The sequence below is a fragment of the Telopea speciosissima genome, chromosome 8, assembly GCF_018873765.1.
Source record: "Telopea speciosissima isolate NSW1024214 ecotype Mountain lineage chromosome 8, Tspe_v1, whole genome shotgun sequence".
NCBI classification, from domain to species: Eukaryota; Viridiplantae; Streptophyta; class Magnoliopsida; order Proteales; family Proteaceae; genus Telopea; species Telopea speciosissima.
The window spans coordinates 54264752-54291157 of NC_057923.1; the positions used below are offsets into that span (position 1 = coordinate 54264752).

At 38.4% G+C, this 26406-nt stretch overlaps 1 protein-coding gene across 2 annotated transcripts; it reads left to right on the plus strand.

The window, feature by feature from the left end:
* Positions 1-11770: 11770 nt before the first annotated feature.
* LOC122671193 (vacuolar-sorting receptor 1-like) lies at positions 11771-26067 on the plus strand. Of its 2 annotated transcripts, XM_043868295.1 has the most exons (12): positions 11775-12154; positions 12735-13427; positions 13906-13994; positions 14115-14184; positions 14281-14364; positions 15346-15422; positions 16989-17070; positions 23142-23224; positions 23356-23422; positions 24893-25021; positions 25482-25588; positions 25713-26067. In XM_043868295.1, exons 1-12 carry the CDS (start codon positions 11869-11871, stop codon positions 25809-25811), a joined length of 1866 nt encoding a protein of 621 aa, XP_043724230.1. In that variant the 5' UTR covers positions 11775-11868; the 3' UTR covers positions 25812-26067. The 2 variants fall into 2 exon arrangements, with proteins under 2 accessions (XP_043724231.1, XP_043724230.1); XM_043868296.1 differs by lacking the exons at positions 25482-25588; positions 25713-26067 and having other exon boundaries at positions 11771-12154; positions 23142-23231; positions 24893-25023.
* Positions 26068-26406: the final 339 nt, after the last annotated feature.

Genomic DNA, 26406 nt, shown 5'->3' on the forward strand with positions numbered 1-26406 from the left:
TAAGAATCCGATATCAGCCCAAAATTCATAAATAAAAAAAAAAAACACGAATTTCCCCAATATGAATATATGTACATGTCAAACCAAACCAAATTCAATAACACACCGATTAGAGAAACCGATAAGAAACTGAACCCAAACCATACCAAAACCAAATTGAAACTGATGTAACCTTACTGGATTGATTTTAGATTCACCAATTCTCACACCAAAACCAGTACAACCAAACCGAAACCGACCTAAACCATCCAATTAGCACCCCTATATTGAAGTGTCGACTCGGTACGAATAGCTCACGTCATCAAACTCTATGTGAATTTAATATAGCAGTTTTTTTTTTTTTTTTTGGCATATCTTATTGTCACCATGTAGATGAATTAAGAAATTCTAACCTTATTTCTTTGGCCCTTGTTTTATTCTTAAATTTTATTCAATGTATTAGTTATCTTATCATTTTATATAGACAATGAGAGATTTTGAAAATGTAAGAATGATGATTGATGAGTCATTTTCAACTTATTTTGAAAATCCTTTTTCACTTTTGCTTAGGGGAGTGCTCTATGAATGTTATTAATATATTTTTCTTGAGGGTACAATAGTTATTTTGTGCGGCACTATGCCTTAGCACAGAAGCCGTGTGTCGCACACGACCAACTGACCAAGTATCGTTCCTTCTCCCTTTTTTTTTTTTTAATGCAATGTTGATATTCTATTTGAGTGGCACCTGTAATACAAGACATAGGAAATATTTAAATCCTTTTTAAAAAATGACTATGCTTAAGGAAGTGAAGGTCTTGAGTTCTGATTGCATACGAGATAATGAACCATATTTCCTCCCATTCATAATGTCATTTGAAAAATGATTGTGTAGCTATATTTGAAATTGCACTTTTCTAACCCTAAAAAGAAGGGTAAATTACATGTCACCCCCTGGTTTTCAAATGAAACTCAGATCACTCCTTGGTTTTTGAAAAAACTCAAATCACCCCCTCTACAGTAGCGATGTTAGTCTGCTATTAGTTATTGGTGTGAGAGGACTATTTTACCCTTGTACTAAAACATTAGAATTAAATTTACAATACTATCGTTCTTTCATCTTCAACATTGGTCAAGGGTAGTTTAGGGATTTAAATTTATTTAACTGGCTGACATCATCACTTAACAACATAAAACTAACGGTAGGGACTGATTTGTCATATTGGGGTCTAAACCAGGGGGTGATTTGAGTTTTTTCAAAAACCAACAGGTGATCTGAGTTTCGTTTGAAAATCAGGAGGTGATATGTAATTTACCCTAAAAAGAAAGGAGAATTGATTCTATTGAGAGGATAAAGTGCACATTAATGTCTAAAGTATAGGTACATAAAATGCATACCAACATAAGGAAGGATATTTGACTAAATAAAATTTTGGAATCTAACATTTGGTTAATCTATACATTTCTTCTAGCAATGGACATAACATCTGTCCACGTGGAAGGATAAATGCTTTGTGATATTTATAAAAAAGGGCAAACCATTGTGATAATAATAATTCGCCTAAAATTTTTCTTTTTTAAACATCAGTATTGAAATCTCTCTCTCCATTCACAAAGTTTCTTTCTCTTCTTTTTTAAATATAAGTACGGGGATTTGATTCCCATTTGTACTTGATGAGATTAAACAATCCACAACGTTTGGAGTCATATCTTGTACTATATTCTTATTTTAGTAAAATCAAGAAAATTAATATCTTGACCACATAGTTTAGAATTCTTTATGTTTAATCGTAGAGAATAGTAAATCAAAAGCAAGATGACATGAAAAATATAGGACCAAGTTTTCCTTCGCTTACATGATGAATCTCTTTACTTACGGGTTCTGATGCTTGGATGGGAATATTGGCATAAAGAAAATGGCATTTCAGTCATTCATAACAGAGGGTCAAAATAACGATGAGATCATAGAGGTGGGTGAAGAGATTGTGAGGGTGAAAGTTGTTCCTAGATATCAAATCAACCATTGATATCGAAAAACAATTAAAAAGCAATAGTCTCAAATACGGGCATACGAGAGGGTATCTCTTGATTTATAAGGGGATCAAATGGCTCTTCTTTTTCTTCAACCCCTTTCTCTCTAACTCTACAATATTCATTTTCTTAATCTGAGATTGAAGCTCAGATTCTGAAGCAAAAACACCAACACAGATTTTGGAGGGTAGAAGAGAGTCCTAGCGCATGAGGCTCTTGCAACTGTAAGGTCTAAGAGGGGTAAATGTACACAGCCTTGCCGCTACTTCATGGAGAGACTGTTTCTCTATTCAAATTGATCCCTCACCCTCAAAGAAATTCGTTATATATGATTATGTGTAAGGACAAAAATACCCTGAGAAGATATGTATAAGAAACAAGTACAAGAAAAAAAAATACAACAAAAAATACAGTATAATCCCTCCTCATATCAACAGTATATACCCCACAATGGATGATATTACCAAAATACCTGGTCTAAGGTGCATTTGTGGAAGGTGAAGGCAAAGATGCCTGGTCTAAGGCCTTGGCTACAACATGCCAAAGACTAGTAGCTGAGTAGCTGCCACCTTCTATGAAAGGATTGAGTTATCCCACCCCGGCATCCCTTATAATATGTGGGCATGGGCCTCACATTTTCATATTCTTTAATGTTTCTTGTGGATAGGTGTGAGAGGGAGGAGGGTTTTATATACTTTCATAGCCCAACACTTTGCAGAGTTGGCATTCCTCAAACCCTTCTATCTTAAACCTTAAACCTTAAAAAACTGAAATTTGCAAGACATATATATATTCCACAATGGAACCATGCACTAAAGAAATAGACAATTGGTATGAAGTTGAGGGAAATAATGTATAGTTTGATAAGATTTTTATAGAATATTTGAAATTTTTTTGGTTGAGATAGGCTGCTATAGACAAAAAAAAAGGGTGAGAAAGAAACCTACATAAGTGTTATTTGATTTAATTTTTTAAGTTTGACGAGTTCATATGATAGAGAATTTCACAGTTATGTTACTAGTCAAGTTGTCACTGGTCAAACTTCACCATGAACTTAATAAAGAAAATGTTTTAAAAAGTGATATAAAAAATTAGAAAAAAACCACTAAATTTTATAATGATATTTTTGTAATTTTGTGAATCTTTGAATTCAGTATTTGACCACTTCAGTGTCTCCCACATTTCTTATAAGACCCTCTTTTTTTTTTTTTTTTTTTTGTGGTAATTTTGTGAAACTTTGAACTCATATGGACCACTTTAGTTTCTCCCACCTTTGTCATAAGACCATTTCTAGTGCTTGACTTGTGAGTGATAATAAAACAAAGGGGAAAAGGTTATGTGAGCTGCCCCCTCTCTCTCTCATGAAATGACCCTGCTGCCTTTCTATGTACGAAACCATTCCGGTACCTCATTGGTATTACGTATAGTTCATCCTAAGCATTACGTACTAAGCATAAAGTGATATGTTGGGGAAACTTCTTATACTGTCTTTATAAGATTTTGAAATAGAAAACCAAGTATTTACCACCAAAAAAAAAAAAACTTAAAACAAGATCGAGATGGGTAAATCCACATCCTAGATATCAAAAACTATTGAGATATCTAGTATGGTAATTTACTATGTTATATCGCTTTTGCCCATAATAAGATTGTAATTAATTAATCTTCTTCTTCTTCTTCATTCTCTGGGGAAACAGCAAAGCCTTAACCTAAACCCAAGCCCAATCCTAGGAGCCTTAATCTAAACCCAAGCCCAGCCCGGCCCTGCCAGGGCCAAGCATACCCTCAAGGCCTCAACCCAGCCCGACCCTGGCAGGATTTTCCCAAGCCCGGCCTGGCCCTGTTGGCCCTGAATATTTTGGCTCATTGAGCTTGTGGAATTAACAAAGCCCACTCACAACCCACTTAACAAAGCCCAAGCTTTTAAAAAACCCAAAATTTCAGAAATAGGCTGTTTCAGACTCAAACCTGTGACCAATTGGTCACAATAAAAGGAATTTTGACTGTTGCACCAAGGCCCACTCTTTGTATATTTTTTAGATATATAGTATATAATACAAGGCGGGCTGGCCCGGCCAGGGTTGAGGCCTCAACCCAGGCCCGACCCGGCCCTGCCTGGGCCTGTAAAACACTAAACCAGTCCCGGCCTTGTTCTGGCTCAGGGCGGGTTTGGGCTGGCCGGGTTTTTTTGACACCCCTAATTGCAAGCTTAATTATTGCGTCAAGTAGACAGTTTGTATATGCATGAAAGGTCAATCTAGATATTAAGGTAACATAATTAAGGATTCTTTTAAGGGGAAAATCTTTTAAATTTAAAGATGGGGGCAATGTCTCATGGGTATCTGTATCGGTATATGGACACCAGTATCAATACTGATACAACGCGAATGATCAAGTCAGTATCAGAAACAAATTAAAAAAATAAACCAACACATGTTGACCAATACAAAGGGCGGGCCTTGGTGCAATGGTAAAGGTTGCTCCATTGTGATCAAGTGGTCACGGGTTCGAGTCTGAAAATAACCTCTCTATGAACTACAAGCCATTGAGAAGTCAAGGAGAAAACCCTTTACATAGTGGGCTTTATGGTTGAGAGAGATGTTATATGCCTAATGGGGCTCAATCTAGTGTATGAGTATTAAATTGGGCTAGCCTAGTATGGGATCTTTTAAAAAGCTTGATTTAACGTGTTCCATCAACTTTGGAGTTTTTGGCGTATCAGTCAAGTACCTAATTAGAGAGTTTGAATTTTACAAGTTTCATATTCAAGTAGTATCACATCCATCGAATAGTTAGTTTGCCAAATTATCTATCCATGGCAACATATATTCAGTTTTATCCATTTACGTATCTTACCATGCACTAATTTGGCAAGGATGTGTAAGGATTTCTTGCCCATAAAGAAATGGAAATGGTTAGGACAACAAAGTCTGACCCACCTCCCCATTTACTCCTCTAAGTTGGAACAATTAGACAACTTCACTTTCATTAGACTTTAATAGATATAATGACTACTTTAGCTACTTTACTCATAGTCCATAGGTCATAAGCCCACAACACATAACCCATTTGAAGTTCCCGTACACCAAATCCAAAATCTATAACACCACCACATTTTGAACTCTTATAAGGCTGCATTTGGCCGTATGTATTTTTAGAATAAATTTTGGGTCTAGAACATATTCTAAAGCAAGAAAATAGAGAAGAATTGGGTTTCAGAACGTATACAATACCACCCATAATCTATTCCTAAAATGCATACCTAACATAACGTAAAAGTTCAGCAAAGTGAGACGAAAAACCTTACAAATGACAAACAAAAGCAATATAAGAAGAGCTGTTGACAAGCTCTTTACAAAATGTATGATGGATATAGGAAGTGCTACCAACACTGCAACATATATAAATCTAGATCTAAACAAACTTGCAATAGAAATGTAAGGGGGGAAGTTCTGTCAATTACCAGCTTGGAATTTTTCCCCTTTATTCTGTTTTGCTTCTTCACTTGGTTATTATCATTTGGGCAAGAGATCGTTACTTGGTCACATGCATTAGCATCTAGGCCAATGGGGGAGCACACCTGGGTATCTACCCAGAGGATAGGGGTGTCATTTCATGGTGTGCTGTGAGAGGGCTTAGGGGGCAACCCCAATCATGGATCTTTTCCCTTATTATTTATAGTACACACTTAGTCTTTATCCTTTGAGAGTATTCGTCCTTCTTTTTAACCAATGAGTACCTTAAAAATATCATTGAACCTTCTTGGAGACATATTAGTCAAAAAATATAGGGGGTGGTATAAAACTTAGGAGAAAGTTTTCCTTCATCAGTGGAGTAGGTTTACGGTTCACCCACTCATCTAGGGCCTTATTACTCTTCCCCCTTATTAGATAAAGTCAAAACTACCCCTTCCCTCATAATAAAGCATATCCACTACCGTAATGATTCACGATCAAGGGATTCTCCTTCACCGTAGGTGGATGAAACTTGATCCTAAAATTTATTGTTCTCTTTGTTTATTGGAGAAAGTTATTCTTCACCCATGTTGAATAGTTCATCCACAAATATCTAAGGTGATCATTACTCCACCCATATGTTGAGATGTCCAAAATGTCCTTCACTGTTCTTGGCATCCAACTTCTCTACCCTTTTCAGCTTTGCAGAAATTCTTTCTATTCAATCTAAGAAAATAAAAAATAACAAGTTGTAATTGATCAATGAGGCATGCAAGGAAAAGTGGTCTATTTAAAGCTATTGATGTAGATGTTGATGTTGAAGAGACTCATGTAAGTCCTACCCATTTTCATCATAAAGGAGAACCCCCACTACTAGAGGTGGTAAGTACCCTGTGAATGTGATGGAGGACACCAATAGTGTGCATGGAGTTACTGGGTGGATCATTAGTTTATTTGAACAAGCAACGTAGAAAGAACGCACCAATGAAATGTGATTGAACCGTTTTGTATATGGGAGAATAACAAGGTCTTTTTTTTTTTTTGTAAAAATAAGAAGGTCATTTCATATGAGAGAAAAAGAGAGAAACATAACAAGGTCATTTCATATGAGAGAGAGAACGTACCCTCCCCTCCCTTGACGACTTAGTTCGAGAACGATTTTCATAATTCATGATTAACATGTTGCTATTTTGGGTTGGATATGCTAAAGTCTTAGAAACTATTGCTATGAGGGACACTATGAAAGGTACACTTAAAAATGGAATCCAATACATATCTATACAAATGCGAAGAAAATAGATGATTATTGTAGCAAGGAGAATGCATGTTGTCGTACTTTGGCAAATTTTGGATAATGTTTGTCAAATGAAGAAATAATTTTTTTTTTTTGGGTAACTGCAAATTTATTCAGAATGATGAGAAGAGCTCATGGCTGTCAAACATTGAAATGAAGAACTAAGTAGGGTCATTAAGTATTATAAGATTGTGTTCATTAGTAGAGTGTGTATTCTCGAAGTCCATCTGTCCATGTTATTCCTCTTCAATCACTTAAAAGCACCAGTAAAATAAAAGGAGTGTGAGATCCGTTGGCTCTGATTTATTTCACCAATACTTTCAATTGAGTGTAGAGGAGTCTTTTTAACGTCTAATGGGGCATTTAATTGTGAGATATATGTAACAACTTTTAACCCCGTTTGCTTGACGGGGAGAATGGATTGGGAATATTGTGGGATTTTTACTTTTCTCATGAACAATATTCAAAGTCCTTTGTTTTTTGTGGGATTTTGTACAACATATGGGTGGAATTTTCTAGTGTCATGCAAAGCATTTAATGTTGTTCCCTGAGCTTTTGTAAATTCATCACCCCCAAGTTAAACAAACAAGGTTGGTATGGGATTTTTAAGTGTCACATTAGTACTTTCCCACCCCAATCCTCCCACCCAACCTAAGTCTCTGTCAAACAAACGGAGCCTTAGGGAAAAAGAACACTGCCTCGTTGCATGGCCTTTGTGCCTAGGTATAGCCCCCTTGAAATGATTGTCTGGCCCACTTACAAAATGAAAAATCCATCATAGTCTATGTCCTTGCGCATCCCCTCATTGGCCCCTATACTGGTGCAAGGGTTACGCGACTAGGCAACACTCTTCTTCCCTAACTATTAATGATTGTCACATATTCCATCTATCAATGTCTATCAATAGATTGGTTAAGTTTTAGATTTTGAGAGTGATCGCCGGTGTTGAATGGAATCTCCATGCCAAGCCAATGAAAGATAACATTTGGGACGTTTAACCCCAAGGTCCTTTGCTCATATGCCAAGTTCCAGCTCAATAAATTTTGTCAAGTTCGTAACATGATACATCAACAAATCTGAGATAACAAAAAAGTGTGTGGACAAATATGAGAGGGTATGATTGCATTACATAAGAGGATGAACTTGAGGTAGAAATTTGACATGGAACCAATCCAATTCATTCTGTAAATATTCAACACTTAAAATCCTTTCAAATGGCATAATTAGGTGAGCCAATCAACCAAATTAGGTGGCTGGGTTGCCTAGCCAAAATTTCACGATAAATAATTAATTTAAGACTCCATCTATTTCGATGGGAACTTTTTTCCTATAAACTTGACCTTTGTATATTATGGGGGAGCGCAGGGGCCACGCACGCGTGTTGGCCTCTCAGGGGTGGGATTTTTTATTTTCATGGGGGGCAGAGCGATCAATTCGCTCCCCACTGTGTCTGGGCATAGCCTACGCCCCCCCCGGCCATAGAGAACATTTTCCCATAAAAGTTCTTTTGTATTTCTTTGCCATTCCTATGTTATTATTATTATTATTATTATTATATACTAGATAATAAAGGATGGCTGAAAGAGAAAAAGTGATTCAACAATATGATGGGATTGGGGTCCTCATAGATGTTCATTATATGGGAAAAGGCTGGCCACACCACCCGCGTACTGCAAGCCCATGCCCACATTTGTTTCTCTCTCTCTCTCTCTCTCTCTCTCTCCCCACGCCCTTTGAAATGATCCCTCACCCCTCTTATATGATGCTTCGTCCGCTGCCTCCATTGGTGCCACCTGTTAGCTTGCCGGATATGGGCAATGTGCCTCTATCCCTCTCCCGCCCCTTCTATATGATGCTCCATCTATGCCTCCATTGGTGCCACCTATTAGGTTGCTGCACTTGGGCAGTGTGTCTCTATCCCTCTCCCTAATTATATAATGGGAAAAAGAATCCTAAAAGACAATGTGGCTCCTATACCTAGACACATAGGGCCATGAAATGACTACCCCACTCCCTATGAAAAGTGGGAATCCCATCCTTGTTGATGTTTTTGCGCACGCTGAAGGGCCACTCTGCCTTTCAGAAACCCTTTCCCTTACATATTAGACCAAGATACTTTGAAATTATTTCGAAAACAAAACCCTAAAATATTAATCTAAATTCTTCAAGAAGAATACTTTTTATTGAAACAAAATATAGGATTAAGGGGAGGAAGTTTCCCATGAGAATGGATCATTTGCATGTATGTATAGGTGAACGTACACGTGAGAGGAGACCACTTGTCCTTTTTGTTTCCATTAATACCCCTTTTTCCCTTGTAAATGACATAAATATAACAAGTGGTTACCTCTCAAACGAACGTGCAGAAGAATTGGAATTGTTTCCCACATGGTATGCTCTACCATGTGGCAGCCAAATGAGGCCCAAATTTTTTGGATAGATAAACCACAAAGTCATGACTAGTATCTAGATCCCTATGCCCCATGCTTATGTGTTAAGTTTCAGTCTAGTGGCGTTTGCCAAAGGATAAAAAAAGTGTAGAAATATTAGAGACCACTAAGAGAGTGTGTGGATACTATCAAGGGATTTTTTTTTTTTTTTCGGTAAACACTACCAAGGGAATTCATAGATATACACAAGAGAGGGAATTCTATTACAAGGGAAGGTAAATGATTAAATTTAAAATTTAAATTGTATACATGGTCAATATCTAGACCATTAAATATCTATCCAACGGTTAGAATCACTAAACCATCTTTCATATGACAAAATTAACCATGTTTGTTTAGAAAACGATATTATCACGGATCTTTATCTCCTCCAATTCCCTGCCTGGTCCAGTTCCTTAGTTCCTATAACAAGGGAGACTGAAATGACCATCTTATCCCTGCCCAAATACTCTCCCCAGATGGAGTTCACCACCCCTGTTAGAGTAACTGGGAAACTCGGCTCGGCAGGAAAGTGGAGGAGATAATTTTCCCTCTTATAACATTTTCAAAACCCATAAACTTCCAGAGGGGTATGTTTGGTAAGACGTAGAAGAATATCTTCCTCCATTACCAAACACTCCACATAAATCTTCATAACAGAAGCGGCACGACTCCCAATAAGGTTCATAAACAAGTGTTCGTGAATCTACTTACAATGCAACCAAAATTAAAAGCACGTGGATTGCATGAACTGGCTCACATACACGTGGGCTACCAGTGGTGGGCCCCCATATTATTTTGCCACTTGCGTTTGATCTTTTGGCATTTTACTTCTCTGTCTTATATACGAACTATTTAAACAAAAAAGAAAAAAGAAAATCCAACGTGTATTTTGATTGGCTACTTCTCAGAATACATTCGTGATTGGTGTAATCCATCATGATACCAATCCGACAGATACCTTGATATGATCCACCCCAAATGCAGGGCCCCACATAGGGTAATATGTTAAGAGTTTATTACATATACCTCCCTGAGATATCAGGTATCTACAAAAGCATCTATGAGGTTTAGATATTTATGCATGCCACCCCTATTTTCCAAAATAATTGATAAATACACCCATGCCATTAGTTGTTCTTGTTAATTGTGAATGATCAGAGGTTTTGAATCATTTTATGACCAGTATACCCTTGATAGGGTAGAATGATATTATTGTTCTCATCTTCTTACTCTCCAACGGTGGCTATAAACCGTTCGAATCAAAGGTTCGACTACCATGCTTTGTGATCGACGACTACCATTCTCTATGATTCCGATGGCGGTAAGTTTGGATCTCTCTCCTTTAGTTCCAAGTTCTGATCTTATAATTGCTGGATTTTTATAGGATAAAACTGAAAAATTGCAAAATCAGGCCCACCACGGCAAAACCCCATACTCCTTCTCGCTCTCAACCTCCCACAACCACCACCACCTCTTCCTACGCACCCAAGAGATGGGAGTGGGGTTTGCAAAGGGTTGACTTGGGACCTCACAGGTGTATTGAAACCTTTACGATTCTCAAATATTTTGGTTGTGTATCTGTCAAGCCTATCAGCCTTCTTAAATCTATTGATCCCAAGAACAGTGAGAATCAAAACAAAGACCTTCTTGTGAATTGGATTCATCTGTAGCAGCAGAGGGTTCTTGCTTCTATTCCAAGGCAATATTCACCCTCATCCAATAGGAGCTAGGCCAAACGCTCAAGAAAACAACCTCCTCCTCTGCCACTTTTGCAAATATAAGCGAAGTAGCAGCTCTACTATCCCCAACCAAACACAGCCTTAACAATGACCCTTTGCCATTTCTCAGATCAGTTGTTAGTCATCGTCAGCAGAGAAGATAAGTTGCAGTTATCTCCTCTGGAGATGTTCTTGCATGGAGGAGGGCCTCTCCTCGGTTTGTTCTTGCTTCACAGACCAGGTAATGGAAGAAAGAGTTTTAACAGGAAGGACAGTTTAGTCAATATATGATATGTTCTAATGTTTTTAATCCCAAGTTAAGGGTATCAATTATTTTGGAAAGTAAGAGTGGTATGCATAAATATCCAAACTTCAAAGGTGTTTTTGTAGATACCCCATACCTCAAGGAAGATAAGTGTAAAAAACCCATATGTTAGATAATATGTATTTAACTACTTTCTTTATAAATGGCGGTTCGTAAGATTTTCCTCCCTAGTTACGGAAAGAGTTTGATTTTGTTGTGAAGAAATACAAAATCTAAGACAATTTACAGATTGATTCAATTCCTTAACACATAAGTAAAATAAAATGTTGTAGGATATATACAGTTGGAAATTAAAAAAAGCATCTTTTTCACCATCTTTGCCTTTTTTGTTATCCTCATAATTTTACGTTGGTGGAGAGGGAACCTGCTTCGACTTTCGTCCTTTAATTCAGCTGAAGATCCAGAAAATTTGAGTTAAATCAGAGTTTCTCCAATAGGGGGCTTGAAATTTTTGAACTTTATCCAGATGGGTTGCATTGATTATTGAGTTTTTTTTTTTGGTGATCTGAAAATTTGGGGGGAGCAGGTATTGATATTGATATTTGGTATTTATTCTTGATCTGGGTTCTTCCCATTTGTTCGATTTATCGAGGAGAAGGCGATAGTGTTGCTTTGGGTTCTCTCGATTGTTAGAAAGATGAGGGAAAAACTAGGGTTTTTCATTTGGGTTTTGTTTCTCTTGGGCTCTTGTTTCGGTAAATTTGTAGTGGAGAAAAACAGCTTACGGGTGACTTCGCCGGAATCGTTGAAAGGTGTCTATGAATGTGCGATTGGAAACTTTGGTGTTCCGCAGTATGGCGGAACCATGGTTGGGATTGTGGTTTATCCGAAAATGAATCAAAAAGCATGCAAGAGCTTCGATGGGGAGTCTTTCAAATCGAAGCCAGGAGGCCTTCCAACCTTCCTTCTCGCTGATAGAGGAGGTCAGCCCTGTTAAATTGATGTTCAGAACTTAACTTTTGTTATAAATTTTGGACTTTTTTTTGGCTCTGTTTTGGTTTTATCGGATGCGTTTGATCAGTGAGTTCCTTTTTTTCCTCTGCCAAAGCAATTAAAACCTGTTCTGGTTGATCTCTCTCTTTCTCTTTCATTTTTTAATGAATTTTAATATGGTTCACCGATTTTTCATTAGTTCCCTACTTATTTCAGCTAATGATTGGTCTATTGAATCTTGGATTAGATACGGGTGGCTATTATTGCGTATTTAACTTCATTTTACGAGTAGGGTTACTTGAAATTGCTTTAAATTTCATTTTTTTTTAAAAATTTTTGTATCCGGGCTCTAGTTGCTAAACTCTAGTTAAATACCCTAAAACGCTGGATTCTAGTAATATAATTTCTGGTTGTCAAATTCCATTAACTGGGTTCTTTTGGATTGGGTTTTAGTTTGGATTCCCGAACTTTATAGTAGATGTTGCTCCTACTTCCTAGTGATTGTCATGCATGACACTCAAAACTCTCTAGCAAGTTCTCTTATTACTGGTGAGGTTGCTATGTTGGCAGATTGTTACTTCACGTTGAAAGCATGGAATGCACAGAATGCTGGGGCAGCTGCAATTCTTGTCACAGATGACAAGATAGAACCTTTGATCACCATGGACACCCCAGAAGAAGAGGATTCGAAAGCTGATTATCTGCAGAACATCAACATTCCCTCTGCACTTATTAGCAAGACATTGGGGGACAGCATCAAGAAAGCTATATCATCTGGGGAAATGATTAACATAAACTTGGATTGGAGGGAGGCACTGCCTCACCCAGATGATCGGGTTGAATATGAATTCTGGACAAATAGCAATGACGAATGTGGGCCTAAGTGTGACAGCCAAATTGAGTTTGTAAAGAACTTCAAAGGAGCAGCTCAGATTCTTGAGAAGGGAGGTTACACTCAGTTTACTCCACACTACATCACTTGGTATTGCCCAGAAGCTTTTAGTTTGAGCAAGCAGTGCAAGTCTCAGTGCATCAACCATGGGAGGTACTGTGCCCCAGATCCTGAACAAGACTTCAGTAGAGGTTATGATGGAAAAGATGTCGTTGTTCAGAATTTGCGCCAGGTTTGTTTGTTTAAGGTTGCGAATGAAAGCGGCAGACCATGGCTTTGGTGGGATTATGTGACTGACTTTTCAATTCGGTGCCCAATGAAAGACAAGAAGTATACCAAGGAGTGTGCAGATGAAGTCATCAAATCTCTTGGTAACTTTTAAACTATATTCATACTTATGAAAGGAAAAACTTTAAGAAAAAGAAAAGGAGAATGTGCATCTGTGCCAATTGAATGCTGTTTTCAGCGGTATCTCTTGGATACTCTTTCTTGACACTTGTGCATAAAGAACCATGATAGCATTCCCATTAATCTGGGGTGTCTTTTTTTTTTTTTGTTATTTCTATCTTGTTGATCTGATATGGACTGTCCAGTCACTCCTGCTTTTGACGATCCTCTTGGATCTGATCTGTGTGTGTGATATTCTCTCTGATTGGCTCTGTCTGGTTTTGCTGGAGGAACTCTATAGAACTACATGAGTTTTCCTTTGACTTTGCCAAGTCAAAAACTGGAAACTGGGAAATCATGCTTTCTGTTTTAATTTAGTTTCTGATACTTTTTTATGTCGTAATTGAATTGGTACTTCGTGGATTGGAAGCACTCTAAGTCACGGTGGATTTATTTTAACAGGTCTTGATCTCCACAAAATAGACAAATGTATCGGAGACCCTGTGGCAGATGAAGAGAATCCTGTGCTTAAAGCTGAACAGGATGCACAGGTTAGTTTCATTACTGTTTCATGTGTGGTCATAATGTCATTTTAACTTATTTTATTCTTCATTTCTTTTTTTCTTGCGAGTCATCGCTGAATCCTGACTTGCAATTGATTCTGATTTTAGATTGGCACAGGCTCTCGAGGAGATGTGACTATATTGCCAACTCTTGTAATCAACAGCAGACAATATAGAGGTTTGGAATATTTTGTTTTAAGGGGTTTCTTTGAACATCTCAATTTCAGCTAATCATTATCTATAATAATTAATATATTTCATTTGTCTGGTGTAGGGAAGTTGGACAAAGGAGCAGTTCTTAAAGCCATCTGTGCTGGTTTCCAGGAGACCACCGAGCCAGCTGTTTGTTTAAGTGATGGTCAGTTGAAGTTCTGTCACCATTGTTTCCTTCCTTATTTATCTAGAATTTCGATTTGAACTCACATTAGCGCTGTCATACCCAGTTATTGATACTCTGCAAATTCTTTTTTTTTTTTTTGCTAACAATGAAACCCTTGACCCTGCCCGGGTTTTACGGTTCAGGCCCAAGGTAAAACCCCGGTTACACGAAGCCTCCCCCAACCCTGTGTAACGCTTCATTCGTGGGGACTCGAACCTGGGACCCCATGACCGAAGCAAACAAGCTAAACCAGCCTTGCAAACCCACAGGGGGTGCAACTTCCATTTTTCTTTAAATTCATCCAGCTCACCCATTGCTTGCCAGCTATTGCTTAGGCATATCCTTGGAATCAGCTAAGTTAGACATTCAGGTCTAATGGTTGATTTGTTTACCAATAGATATTCAAATAGCAAGTACACTTTGGTGTATTAAAATCTTTTGACCATTAACTTTGAATCTATAAATTTGTTTTGAGGTTTAATGGCCATACTCGAGTATATTGGGGTAAGTTTAGCTTCGGAATATTTACCTTGGTTCCATTATACTCTCCATCCCACATTGATGTTCCTGTTTTCCTTTTTTCTCTGTCCCCTATTGTTTATTCAGTTTAAATCTAGTAATGGAAAGTTTACTACATTACCCTTGTCATTTATTACCACATTTCAGAATTTAAAACATAAGTGGGAAATGAAATGTAAAAAAGGCATGCCCAGTGCACAAGGCTCCCACCATTGCAGGGTCTGGAAAATGAAATGTAGTGACTCTTTAATTAGAGGACAATGTTGGAAGTGGAGCCAGGCCTTTAATACTTTAATAACCGACCTTGAAATTTGGGATTTTTTGAATGGAAGTAATTGTGAGATGAAGGGAGTATATGTTCCTTTATTGTGCTAAGGTTCCTTAATATAGACTCTCTAGTGGGTACCTCTTTCTTATGTTTCTTTGGTTGGATATCTGCAGGAATAGAAACAAATGAATGCTTGGTAAATAATGGTGGATGCTGGCAGGATAAGGCTGCTAACATTACTGCTTGCAAGGTACTTAACCTACTTATCCTTATGAGAATATGATGTGGATCCAGGGTCCCGAACCCTGTTCGGGTCGCTTATGGGCCCACCTGATTGAACAAAAGTCAAGCAATAAAAGGGCAATGGCAGTTTTGTAATAATCATAATTTTCTAAGGGTTAAATTGGTAGGTAAAGACAATAGAACCTAATAGGAATTAGATTTATTGAATGAGGTAGACTTGGAAGGGTATGTAAATTAAGGACAAACTAGAATAAAGGAACATGGAAGGGCAATTATGGAAAGTGGTTATAAAAGAATAGCAACAAGGAATCGTGGGGAGAAGGGAATTCTACAAGGGGAAAAAGGATAAGACAACTAATTATAGCTAAAAAACAAAAAAGAACTACAAGATAAAGGGAAGGGTATTTCTGGAAATATGGAGATAGGAATTAAATAAGAAACTCACTGTATGAGGTTGACCTCACGATGGAACAAAGTCGGCTGGAGAGAAACCAGTTCGCAAGGGCAGCAGCCCTTCACTCACAGCTTCAACTCAACAATGGATTTGAGGCTTCAATGTCAACTTCCAATACTCACAAATACAGCCATCATGAGCCCAAGCTATCAGCCAGAAAATAAGTATAATTATCAGCAACGACCCAGGCGGAAGTTCAAGCATACTGTGTTGCAGGTTGTGCTTCTCATGGTAAAGCAAGATTTCGGGTCTAAGTTCCTGAAGCTGGAATTGCCCTAAGGGAAATAACTCACTCCCAAAATCTGAGGAGAAAAGAAGAGGGATCAAGAGGCATCGATCCAACGTTGTGGTGGAAGTTACCGAGAAAACAGAGTAACAGTGTAGGTTTAACAGAAACAGAAACAAAGGAAGAAAGAGTAAAAGAGATAGAAGAGGGAGAAGAAGACAGAGAGAGAAGAAATTGCACAGAAAGGGGGGGGGGGGAGAAGGCTACACGGTCTCCATTGGCTCCACAAACGTGAAAACTCCAACTCAAATATTTAATTTATCAAATCTGCCCAACGAATTGGGTTACAAGCATATTTATATAAAAAGAAATTAATTGTCCTAATTGAAGTCTAAAACCGAAATAGAATAAAATCTACTTCCTAAAACCTAGACTAATATAAAGAGACTAAATAAAACTCAAATTGCTACCCAAATAAAAGATTACATATATTTCCCGAATAAAATAATTCCTAAATATCCTACTGAACCTAAAACCCATGGACCCGGTTCATCATGGGTTTGGGTTGGTCCAAGGCAGTGCACCTGCATCAGAATGTATCATTATATTCATTACAAAACGAAAATGGAAATCTCCTACTTAAAGTTTTTCCATTCTTCATTCACATCCCGTACAAAATGAAAATTGAGTGTTTGTTGGATGATTGACATTGAACTGTTTACAAGTAGGAGGTGTGTCAAAAGAGTTCCCTATACTTAATTGTTTGTTTTTTCCCCCTGACCTGGTGGTGATAATCAACGTCTGCCAAAGTTTCTGACGAGTTTCTGTTTGGGCCTGGTGGATCTCCTCATTTTCCAGGAGTTCTCTGATTTTCTGTTTGAATTCTCTTGTAGGATACTTTTCGAGGAAGAGTCTGTGAATGCCCTGTTGTGCAAGGCGTAAAGTTTGTTGGCAATGGTTATACCCATTGTGAAGGTAAACATTAGATCAGAGAATATAAATTTCATATTTTCACATAATGCTTATGGTTTTTGAAAACATTAGATCATAGAATATAAATTTCCTCTTCACATAATGCTTATGATGAAACAAAAATTTTATCAATTCGTACGAGTTTCTTTGTTGTGGTGCTACGGGATCTGTACGCTGGTTTTAGGATCATTTCAGGACATCTTTTGATCGCATGATTTGAATAATTTCCACCTAATAGATTTTCTTGGTGGAAAGTAGCAATTAGATGGTTTTACTCATAACAGTACATGCTTCTCATTGTTGATGGTCTAAAATATTGTTGGTCAATGAATCATGATGTGGGATCTATCCAAGTTGTACCTAACGTTGGAAGACAGATTTGAAAATAGAAAAGTGTTGGTTGCGCAACTTGAGTGTGTGATGATTATGTGATTTCCTCTCTCCCCTGCAACTCTGAGATCTCATCTCAGATTTCTTCTCTATTCTAACCGGCCCTCCACCAATTTGGTTTCAAAGCTGAATTCCATCATCTTTCTCCCCATCTTCTTCCTCCTTCCCTTTCATACTTCCTTGTCCCTGCTTCCTGTTCCCCAGCTGTTGTTTTCTTCTCAGCAACGAAACCACCAGCAAAGAGTTCTCTGGAACTCTTTTTACATATCATCGATCAACCCCAACCACCTCTGCTACTCCCTCCCACCCCATCTCTTCGATTCCCCCAGCAAACCCTCTCCCTTCAATTCCCACAAACAAACCCCACCGTCCTCCCTTTTCCCCGCGACCTTGATCGAGACCCTTTCTGGGTTCCACCAATGAAAAAAAGAGAGGAGTTTCAGAGGTGGGAAATAGAATCGAACATTCCTGGTTTCAGAGGTTCCGTAGCATAAAAATCCAGCCCCCCAAATAAATTCCAGCGTAATTCCGATATCTCGGTGGAAAACTCTCCTTCGCAGTCTCTAGTTTTTGTTGGTGTTGAGTTTGTACCTGGTTTCGAAGACTCTTCTCCATGAACCTCTATTCCCCCTCCACGAACTGGATTTCCGGAGCCAAAACTTGTTCTTCGTGTGAACTTCATGCCTTCTCTATAGGTTTATGGGACTGACCCCCCATTTCTCCTGTGTGTTTCACCACCAAAAATCCCGTAGATTGGGTTTCTCGCGTGGAAGAACTCCTTGTCGAAGATGGTAACTTCCCTTCTTGCTGGTTTCATCACGGGTCCAAGTAGAAGACGGTAACACTTCCCTCCCTTCCCCCCTCCTCATGATTCCTTTTATTTACTTATTTTGTCCAAGAGCTAAAGGTGTTATAAGCTCACTGGAATCAGCATAGAACGTAGATGGCCTTGAAAGCATCCACACCTTCACGAAGGGAATTGGAACCTGAACATTTTTAAGGATTTCTTCATTCATAAACCTTTTCAACTAGATTTAAACATCTCTATTTATGGACAATATTAGAGGGGCAGGCCTTGGCGCAACGGTAAAGTTGCTCCATTGTGACCAAGTGGTCTGTGGTTGCGGGTTTGACTCTAGAAACAGCCTTTGTGAAAGCAGGGGTAAGGTTGGGTACATTATGACCCTCCCCTGACCCTGTAATGGCGGGAGCCTCATGCATTGGGTACGTCTTTCTTTTTCTTTTTTTTTTAAATTTATGCACAATATATTGAGCCATATTTTGACTCCTTGGCAAAGGACTAAAGAGGTGGAAGATCTAAAAAGATATTAATTCACAAGAAACGAAGCTAAGAAGATAGTTGGGAATGCAAGGCGAAGAAATTTGATAATTTTTATAATAATCTGAACATAGAGGATGAGGTAAAAGATATCTAGAAGATAGCTAAAATGAGAAGGTGACAGAGATGATGATGATGCTCAGATGATTAAAATAGGATGTGGATGAAGTGGAGAGGTGTGTCAGGTGTGCAAAGTGATCAGCGTATTCCATTAAAGCTTAAAGGAAAATTTTATAGGACAGTCATTCTACCGGCTATGATGTATGGTGCGAATGTTGGGCAGTTAAGAAGTGTCATATCAATAAACTAGCAAAGATGGATGTGTGGAAAAACTATGATGGATAAAGTAAGGAATGACCATATTAGAGCTGAACTGGGAGTAGCTCTGATCCAGGATAAGCTCTGAGAGAGTCGTTTTTTGAGGTGGCATGGCCATGTTCAACAGAGGCCCTCAGATGCCCCCAATACGGAGAAGTGATTTGATTCAGATTGAGGGACCAAAAGAGCCAAGGGCAGGCCTAAAATTACCATAGGTGAAGTGAGGAAAGACATGCTTAGCTTAGGCCTCGTATCATCGAATAGAGCTGTTTGGAGAACTAGGATCCATGTGGCCAACTCCATTTAGTTGGGATAAGGCTTTGTTGTTGTTGTTGTTGTTTGACTTGAACTTTACTTTAGAGACAACTAAAGATGGGAAGAGTGACTATTGGCCTGGACGTCTTAAGTCTAACAGTACAATCAGTTGGTCCATTGGAGTCTGTTTACGGTACGGTTCGAGGTTAATGCATATGAAATGAAACTGTAAAAGATGCTCCCTATGCGTTGGAATTGGGAAGTATAGTGGGCTTACTAATTAGAGCTTGCATATGTGAAACCTGTGGCCTTGTGTTCCATTCTCCCAAAAGCATGCATTCATCAACATTTTCTGATCTATATTACCTAATATCCAACACCCCATGGTCCATTTGTATGCTGATCTGATTGGTTGAATCGTTCAAAGTGGGGCTTCCATCCACTAGTTGACAGTTTTCGATGTGCCTTCAGATATTGGGGTCTACGGATGAGTAGGACGTGAAATCGATGGTCCTAGTCCATCTGCCTTGTCGAATGTCCACAAAGAACACTGCTTTGCAGTCCTAGAAAAAGAAAATTTTCAAGCTAAACAACTTTCATCCCAAACTGATTTCTTGCTGCCGGTATTATGGTGACAACTTTCTCAATTTCATGGGCTTTTCTAGATCTTGGCTTTGTTAAACAATAAAGTGGACAACATTTTTCATGAAGCCATAAATAAAAGGGGTAAGTGTTGGCACCTCCAAAAAATTACGCCCGAAGGAATGCTCAATAATATTACTCTCTTTCTAAAAACTATCCCCTACAAGTATATCCTTAAAAATATGAAGCACTAAAACGAGAAATTACTTTTCAAGGCTTTAGAAATTTAAATTAGCAAACTTTATGAGCCGTCATTTGGCTTCAAATAAGCATCATTTTTTGTATGTTGATGAGACCAAATTAGGATATGTATTATATATCTTACTAACTGTTTTTTTTTTGGGGGGGTGGGGGTTCTACATGCTGCCCGTGTATATTGGCATTAGATAATAAATTAGAGAAATTTGTCATATTTTGGAATATGAAACGCCTGCGCTCAGACACGCCCCCCCCCCCCTGGAATGACCGCCCACCCCCGTTTAAAATGAAAAATCCCCTTGGTCGATGCCCCTTCTTACCATTATTTAATACTTTAGAAAGATCATCTCTCAAACTATCATACGGTCATTACAAGGACTAGTGCATTTCATGACAGGTCACACATGCATAATGAACGAGTGGAGAACTAGAAAACCACTATCAAAATTGTGAAACAGTAAGGCCACATTTGGTAATTTCCTTCTGTGTCAAAGATGTCAACGAATTATAATCTTAATGTCAAAATTAAAAATATTAAAGCCATATAAATGTTACTTTACGAAGTGTTAGGTTTCTATTAGTGTACTGATTATTATCGGTTTCATGTAGTACTAAATTTCTTAATGTCAAAATTAAAAATATTAAAGCCATATAAATGTTACTTTACGAAGTGTTAGGTTTCTATTAGTGTACTGATTATTATCGGTTTCATGTAGTACAAAATTTTTGGAGAAGATGACGAACATCTTAATGTCAAATAGAAATCTGAAAGCCACATAAATGTTACCAAGTTTTAGGTTTCTAATTTCTATTAGCATACTGATTATTATTGGTTTCTTGTAATAAATTTTGGATAAGTAGATTTGTTGGTGAAAATCATGGTTAAAATTGCCCGATGCTTAGGTGAATGTAGTCATATACAGTTCCAGCAGACAGTCATGTTGAAGGGAATTTGTAAATGAAGGGAGCTGTATCTTTCCTATGTTGGGTCCTCAAGGGTATTCTTGTGATTTGTGCTTGGGCTTCTGGAGACCAGGTTCAGTTTGGTCTTTACTGTCTGGTCTTGTTTTAGTTCATCTGGCACCCAAATTTGGTGCAGAGGTAGGCTCCATAGGTTTCTATCTAAATATAAAATTTCAGCCCAATCTGAATTATGTACAGGGAGAAAGGTTGAAAAATGGTTAAAAATTCAAAGATGAGAGCTAGAAAAAGATGGTCCATTGAAAATACACAAGAATATTCCAAAACAACTAGGCCAATGGTCGGGTTTAAACACCTTGTTTTACTGGTGGATAATTCAGGAAAGCTCTACCTATCCATACAGTTGAAAATCACTACATATGCTATCACATGGCCTAAATTAGGAGGTCCCTTAGGCAAAGGTGGCAAAATGGGTGTATTGGCAAGCTGGGCAAGAAGTCCCAACTAGTTGCGGCCATGGGGCTGATGATGTGATAGTATGGATAGGCCGGGCCCTCCTAGATTAGCCACATGTCAAATTTTGTGGTTAACTCAATCAAGTGGCTAACTTGCATTTGATTATTCCCATGTATTTTAGATGGCTCATAATTTTGGTTCCTATATTTTATTTTTTTTAACCATATTTTGACCTGCATTTTCTCAATGTATAAAACTTAGATTGGGCTAAAACTATGATGAAAGTGGATGTCAGGTGGATTGCCGCCCATGGCAGATATAAATGAGATGTCTTAAAGACTTTCAAATGAGGCATGTTGTTGCTGCTTCGAGACACTACTGATACTATGATGAAAGTGACAAAAAATTGAGGAAAATATGGGTCATTTAACCTTGCACCAAATTACAATGTGCCAGATATGGACTGGTCTATGTGATAGGATACAATACACTTCTTTACTGGTCAAATTTCAGCATCAAACAAGTAAAGAAAGTACTCAAAAGTGAGTCCAAAGCGACGTAGAATTACAAGCATGACACTAATATGAAATGGCACTCCTGTATTATGTAAAAATTTACTTTCACTTTTTAACGACTTCCATTACTTAGTTGGGGTTGAAGTTTGACCAGTGAGAAGGGTGTGGTGTATCCCATCACATGGACCTACCCATGTTTGCAAGAATTTGATGCCAGACTAGGTGACACCAACCATGCTGTCAATTAGATTTTCCCTTATACCTTCCATATTTGCGAGTGAAAATTCCTTCCATGTCCTGACATTTTCTGCCTTTTTTCTCCATAACCCCATCTTCTGCGACATCCAACCTTAGATTTCCTGAGCAACCATACCTCAACCAACAGACGGGTGTGATTGTCCTATCACTAGCGCTAATACATTTGTGGATAGTGAAGATGTAGTGCAGGAAATGTATGGGCATGTGTTTCTCAAAGAAAGATACATTAAAAAACTTGGCATAATGTAGCTGTTAAATATATCAAGTAGATGAAAACATGGAAAAATACAGAATAATACTAAACAATAAGGCAAGAGTACGCATATCTACAGCCAAACCACAAAAAATCTGCTTCCCCATCTGTAAATAGGAAATCTGACCTTGGACAAGTGCTCCAGAATCTACTTCCTGAATCACAATCAATAAGACCTTTTTTTTTGAATTAATCTACCTGTCTCCATTTGCTGAATTTAAGTGACTACAAGTGAGTTTTCAGAGGATTTATTCTACTTAAGCCCTCTACATCCAATTATGTCCTTCCTGGTTTCAATCCGGCAAACCTTGAAATACATTCTCTTCTCTTTTAAGCAAAACAACTCCTTTTGTGCTGAAAAAATTCTAGTGTAGAACTTGAAAAAACTCAGACATGCTTTGAAAGAGTGGGGATACAAAATCTTGTTTCTATTGTATCAGCTAATAATTGAATTTAGAACATAAATCCCATTATATCTTCTTTGATGCTTAACATTCATGTAATTTATTCATCTGTCATGTTTCTACAGCTTCAGGAGCATTACGCTGTGGAATCAACAATGGTGGATGCTGGAAGAAAACGCAAGATGGCAAGACCTTCTCTGCCTGCTCAGTAAGTGGTGGCGAACTCCCTCTCTATCTCTCTCTCACTCACACACACACACTCTTCTTGCCATACAAATTCTTGTCTAAGTTGCGCCATGGATTGTGTTTGGTTTGACGTGTTTTCAATGGATCATGCAGGAAGAACATTCGAAGGGTTGCAAGTGTCCACCAGGATTCAAGGGTGATGGAGTTAATACATGTGAAGGTAATGTATGTTCTGCCCTTACATTTCTCATATTAACTTCAGGAAAACAAAATTAGCTAGTAGGTTCTATTGGTAACCATTTGGGCTGTTGAGAGAGAATCCCTGGGTTATAGTATAATATCCTATCATAATAGATATTGGAATCCAAAAGCTTATTAGGTCTTGTAACATGTCACAAGACTCACAACAGAGAAACCAGAGAACCAAGAGAGATGAAGAAGAGAGAAAAGGGACTGACTTGTATGTTGGATCGAACTAGTCAGTTGTCTCCCACAGGCCTTTATTTACATAGGATTAGAATACAACCATCAAGGACTCCTAATCCTACTAGGAATCACAAAAACAGAAATAGAAACATTACTACAGTAGGAAATCAAACTAGGACTAGGACTGACTGACTGACTAGAATGAGACACTTAGTAGTTAGGCATCTCGATTAGAACTAGGAATATTCTAATCGAGATAGCCCTAACCCTAGAGCTCGATACACTTTAACAGGTCTCATCATCAAATATTCTTATTGGCATGACAATGATAGAACTATGAGATGGGCCACATTTGGGAATCACACCTCAATAACAACAACAACAACAACACAGCCTTATCCCAACTGAATGGGGTCAGCTACATGGATCCTTACCAAGACATAAAACACTTAAACATGAGAAAAAGAAAAGAGCACAATAATATCGACAGAAACTCAGGAATATCCCACCTAAATGGGGTCGGCTACATGGATTGTTGCCCTCCAATCAGCTGTATTCGAGGTCATACTTGAGACACGCCTCTTTGCATGTCTTTCCTCACTACTCCTAGTAGGGTCATTTTTCTTGTTTCCCAATTCTGTGTATTGTTTTCTAGTTATGAGAAACTAATATATCTGCCTAAGTGGATCAAGGATCTTGAAGTAGACTGTAAATGACCATCAATTGTTATCTACTTTTTTGTTTCTTACTTTTTTCATGGTTCTTTATCTTTTGTACTCCCTTTCTTCTTTTTCTCCTCTTTCAAAGAAAGTTACATGAGAACATTTTGTTAAAGAGAAGTGAAATGCTCTACTATTATCCTTTTTATTTAGAGAAATGATATCGTGCAGACGTGCACTGTCGTGTATCATATGCATGTTGAATTGATTGTCAATGTCCTGTAGTTGGCATGATTTAAAGTTTTTTTCTTCTCTCTTTTTTATAAAATGTAACACTGTCCAAAGTTATGAATGTATTTAGAGTTCAAACAAGCACACCTAATGTTGGAATTTTAATTATTTTGGGTTATGATCCATCCAATGGAAATCCCATGACCCACACACTTCAGGGATGTTATACAATTTTGATATTATAGTTTCTTCAAGGCGTCACCTAGGCACCTTGTTGGTGTTGCCTTGGTTCCCCCCCCCCCCCACCGAGACAACTATGTATTAGCCAGTGTTATTGACCAGTGTACATTTCTGAACTTTTGGCTGTGCTTCAGATGTCGATGAGTGCAAGGAGAAGCTTGCCTGCCAATGCCCCGAGTGCAAATGCAAGAACACATATGGCAGTTATGAGTGCAGCTGCAGTGGCAATACATTGTATATGCGAGAACATGATACATGTATAAGTGAGTATCTCAAAGTGTTCCTTTTTCTTTTTTGACCGGGGGGTCCCAATTAATTCATTGAATGCAGAACTCGGTGATCAATTTGGAATATGGCCCCACCAAATTGGTTTCAGGTGCCTTGTGTCAGTGCTTGTGGACTGTCTGATTTGGTTGTATTAATCATGGATATGTACGATATGGGAATCATGGGGTACTTGTATGCAATTCCTAGTGTTTGATCATATATATATGGGAGAATGTTCTCTGTGCCGGGGGCGCAGGCTGCATCCAGACACATGGGGGTGGGTGAAATGACTACCCTGCCCCCCTAAATGGCAGGTCCATGTGTGTGGGCGCAGGCTGCGCTGTGGCACAGAGAACATCAGCCCTATATATATATATATATTTCCCATTATGGAGGGAGGGGTTTCCTTCCCTATCCCTCTAGACAGTTGCTCATTTATCCTTCGAAAAGATGCAGGTAAAGAGGGCAAGGCATCAAGCAGCTGGAATGTTTTCTGGGTCATCTTCCTTGGTTTGGCTGCTGCTGCTGTTGGAGGGTATGCTGTGTACAAGTACAGAATCCGGGTATGTCATTAGTCCTTCAGTGTTGCTTCGATTCTTTCTCCTCCACTGCCTATGATCTGTTATTATTTGATTATGTTTTCATATTGCAAGTATTTTATCATGTGTTTTCTGATGTCTTGTTCAGAGGTATATGGATTCGGAGATCCGGGCCATCATGGCTCAATACATGCCATTGGATAATCAGGGAGAGACCCCTAACCACGTTCCCCATGCGGACATTTGAATGGGGCGCAGCGCTGATTCCTGAGGAGCAGAAGAAAAGAAGGAAAACATCAAATTCCAAGTCTAATCTCGCACCAATGCCATTTTCTAATGTTCGTTGTATGTTCTCCATTAATGCAAAGATAAAAAATGGGGGTTTATCACTGCCTGTGCTCACATGTGTGTGGTGGTTGGATTACAAATTTACTGTAGGTGTCTACTTGTCGGCTATCCACAGTTTCCTTTTGTGTATTAATTATTAACAGGGGTATCCCACTCTCATGGTTCAAAATTAGATAGATGACTTCCTACTCTTTACTTTTTCTGCTTTTTGTTCTCATGTTTTCTTTGTTCTTAGTTTTCAAAGACCAGGTATATTTTCTAAATCCCTCCCCCCCCCCCCCCCCCTTCAAGAGACACAACCAGGGTATATGGTGTCTAGAAATAGAATTTCAATGGATGTATATTTGCTTTCCTGAGCTGTTAATTTATCCTTTTTCTAGTACTGAGCCTGAACATTGCTATTATGAATTAGGGTTCGTGTTACTATGATTTACACACCGGATCTTGATATCTTGACTGAACTGTTTGGGGAGCATGGTCCTCGGAACCCAAGC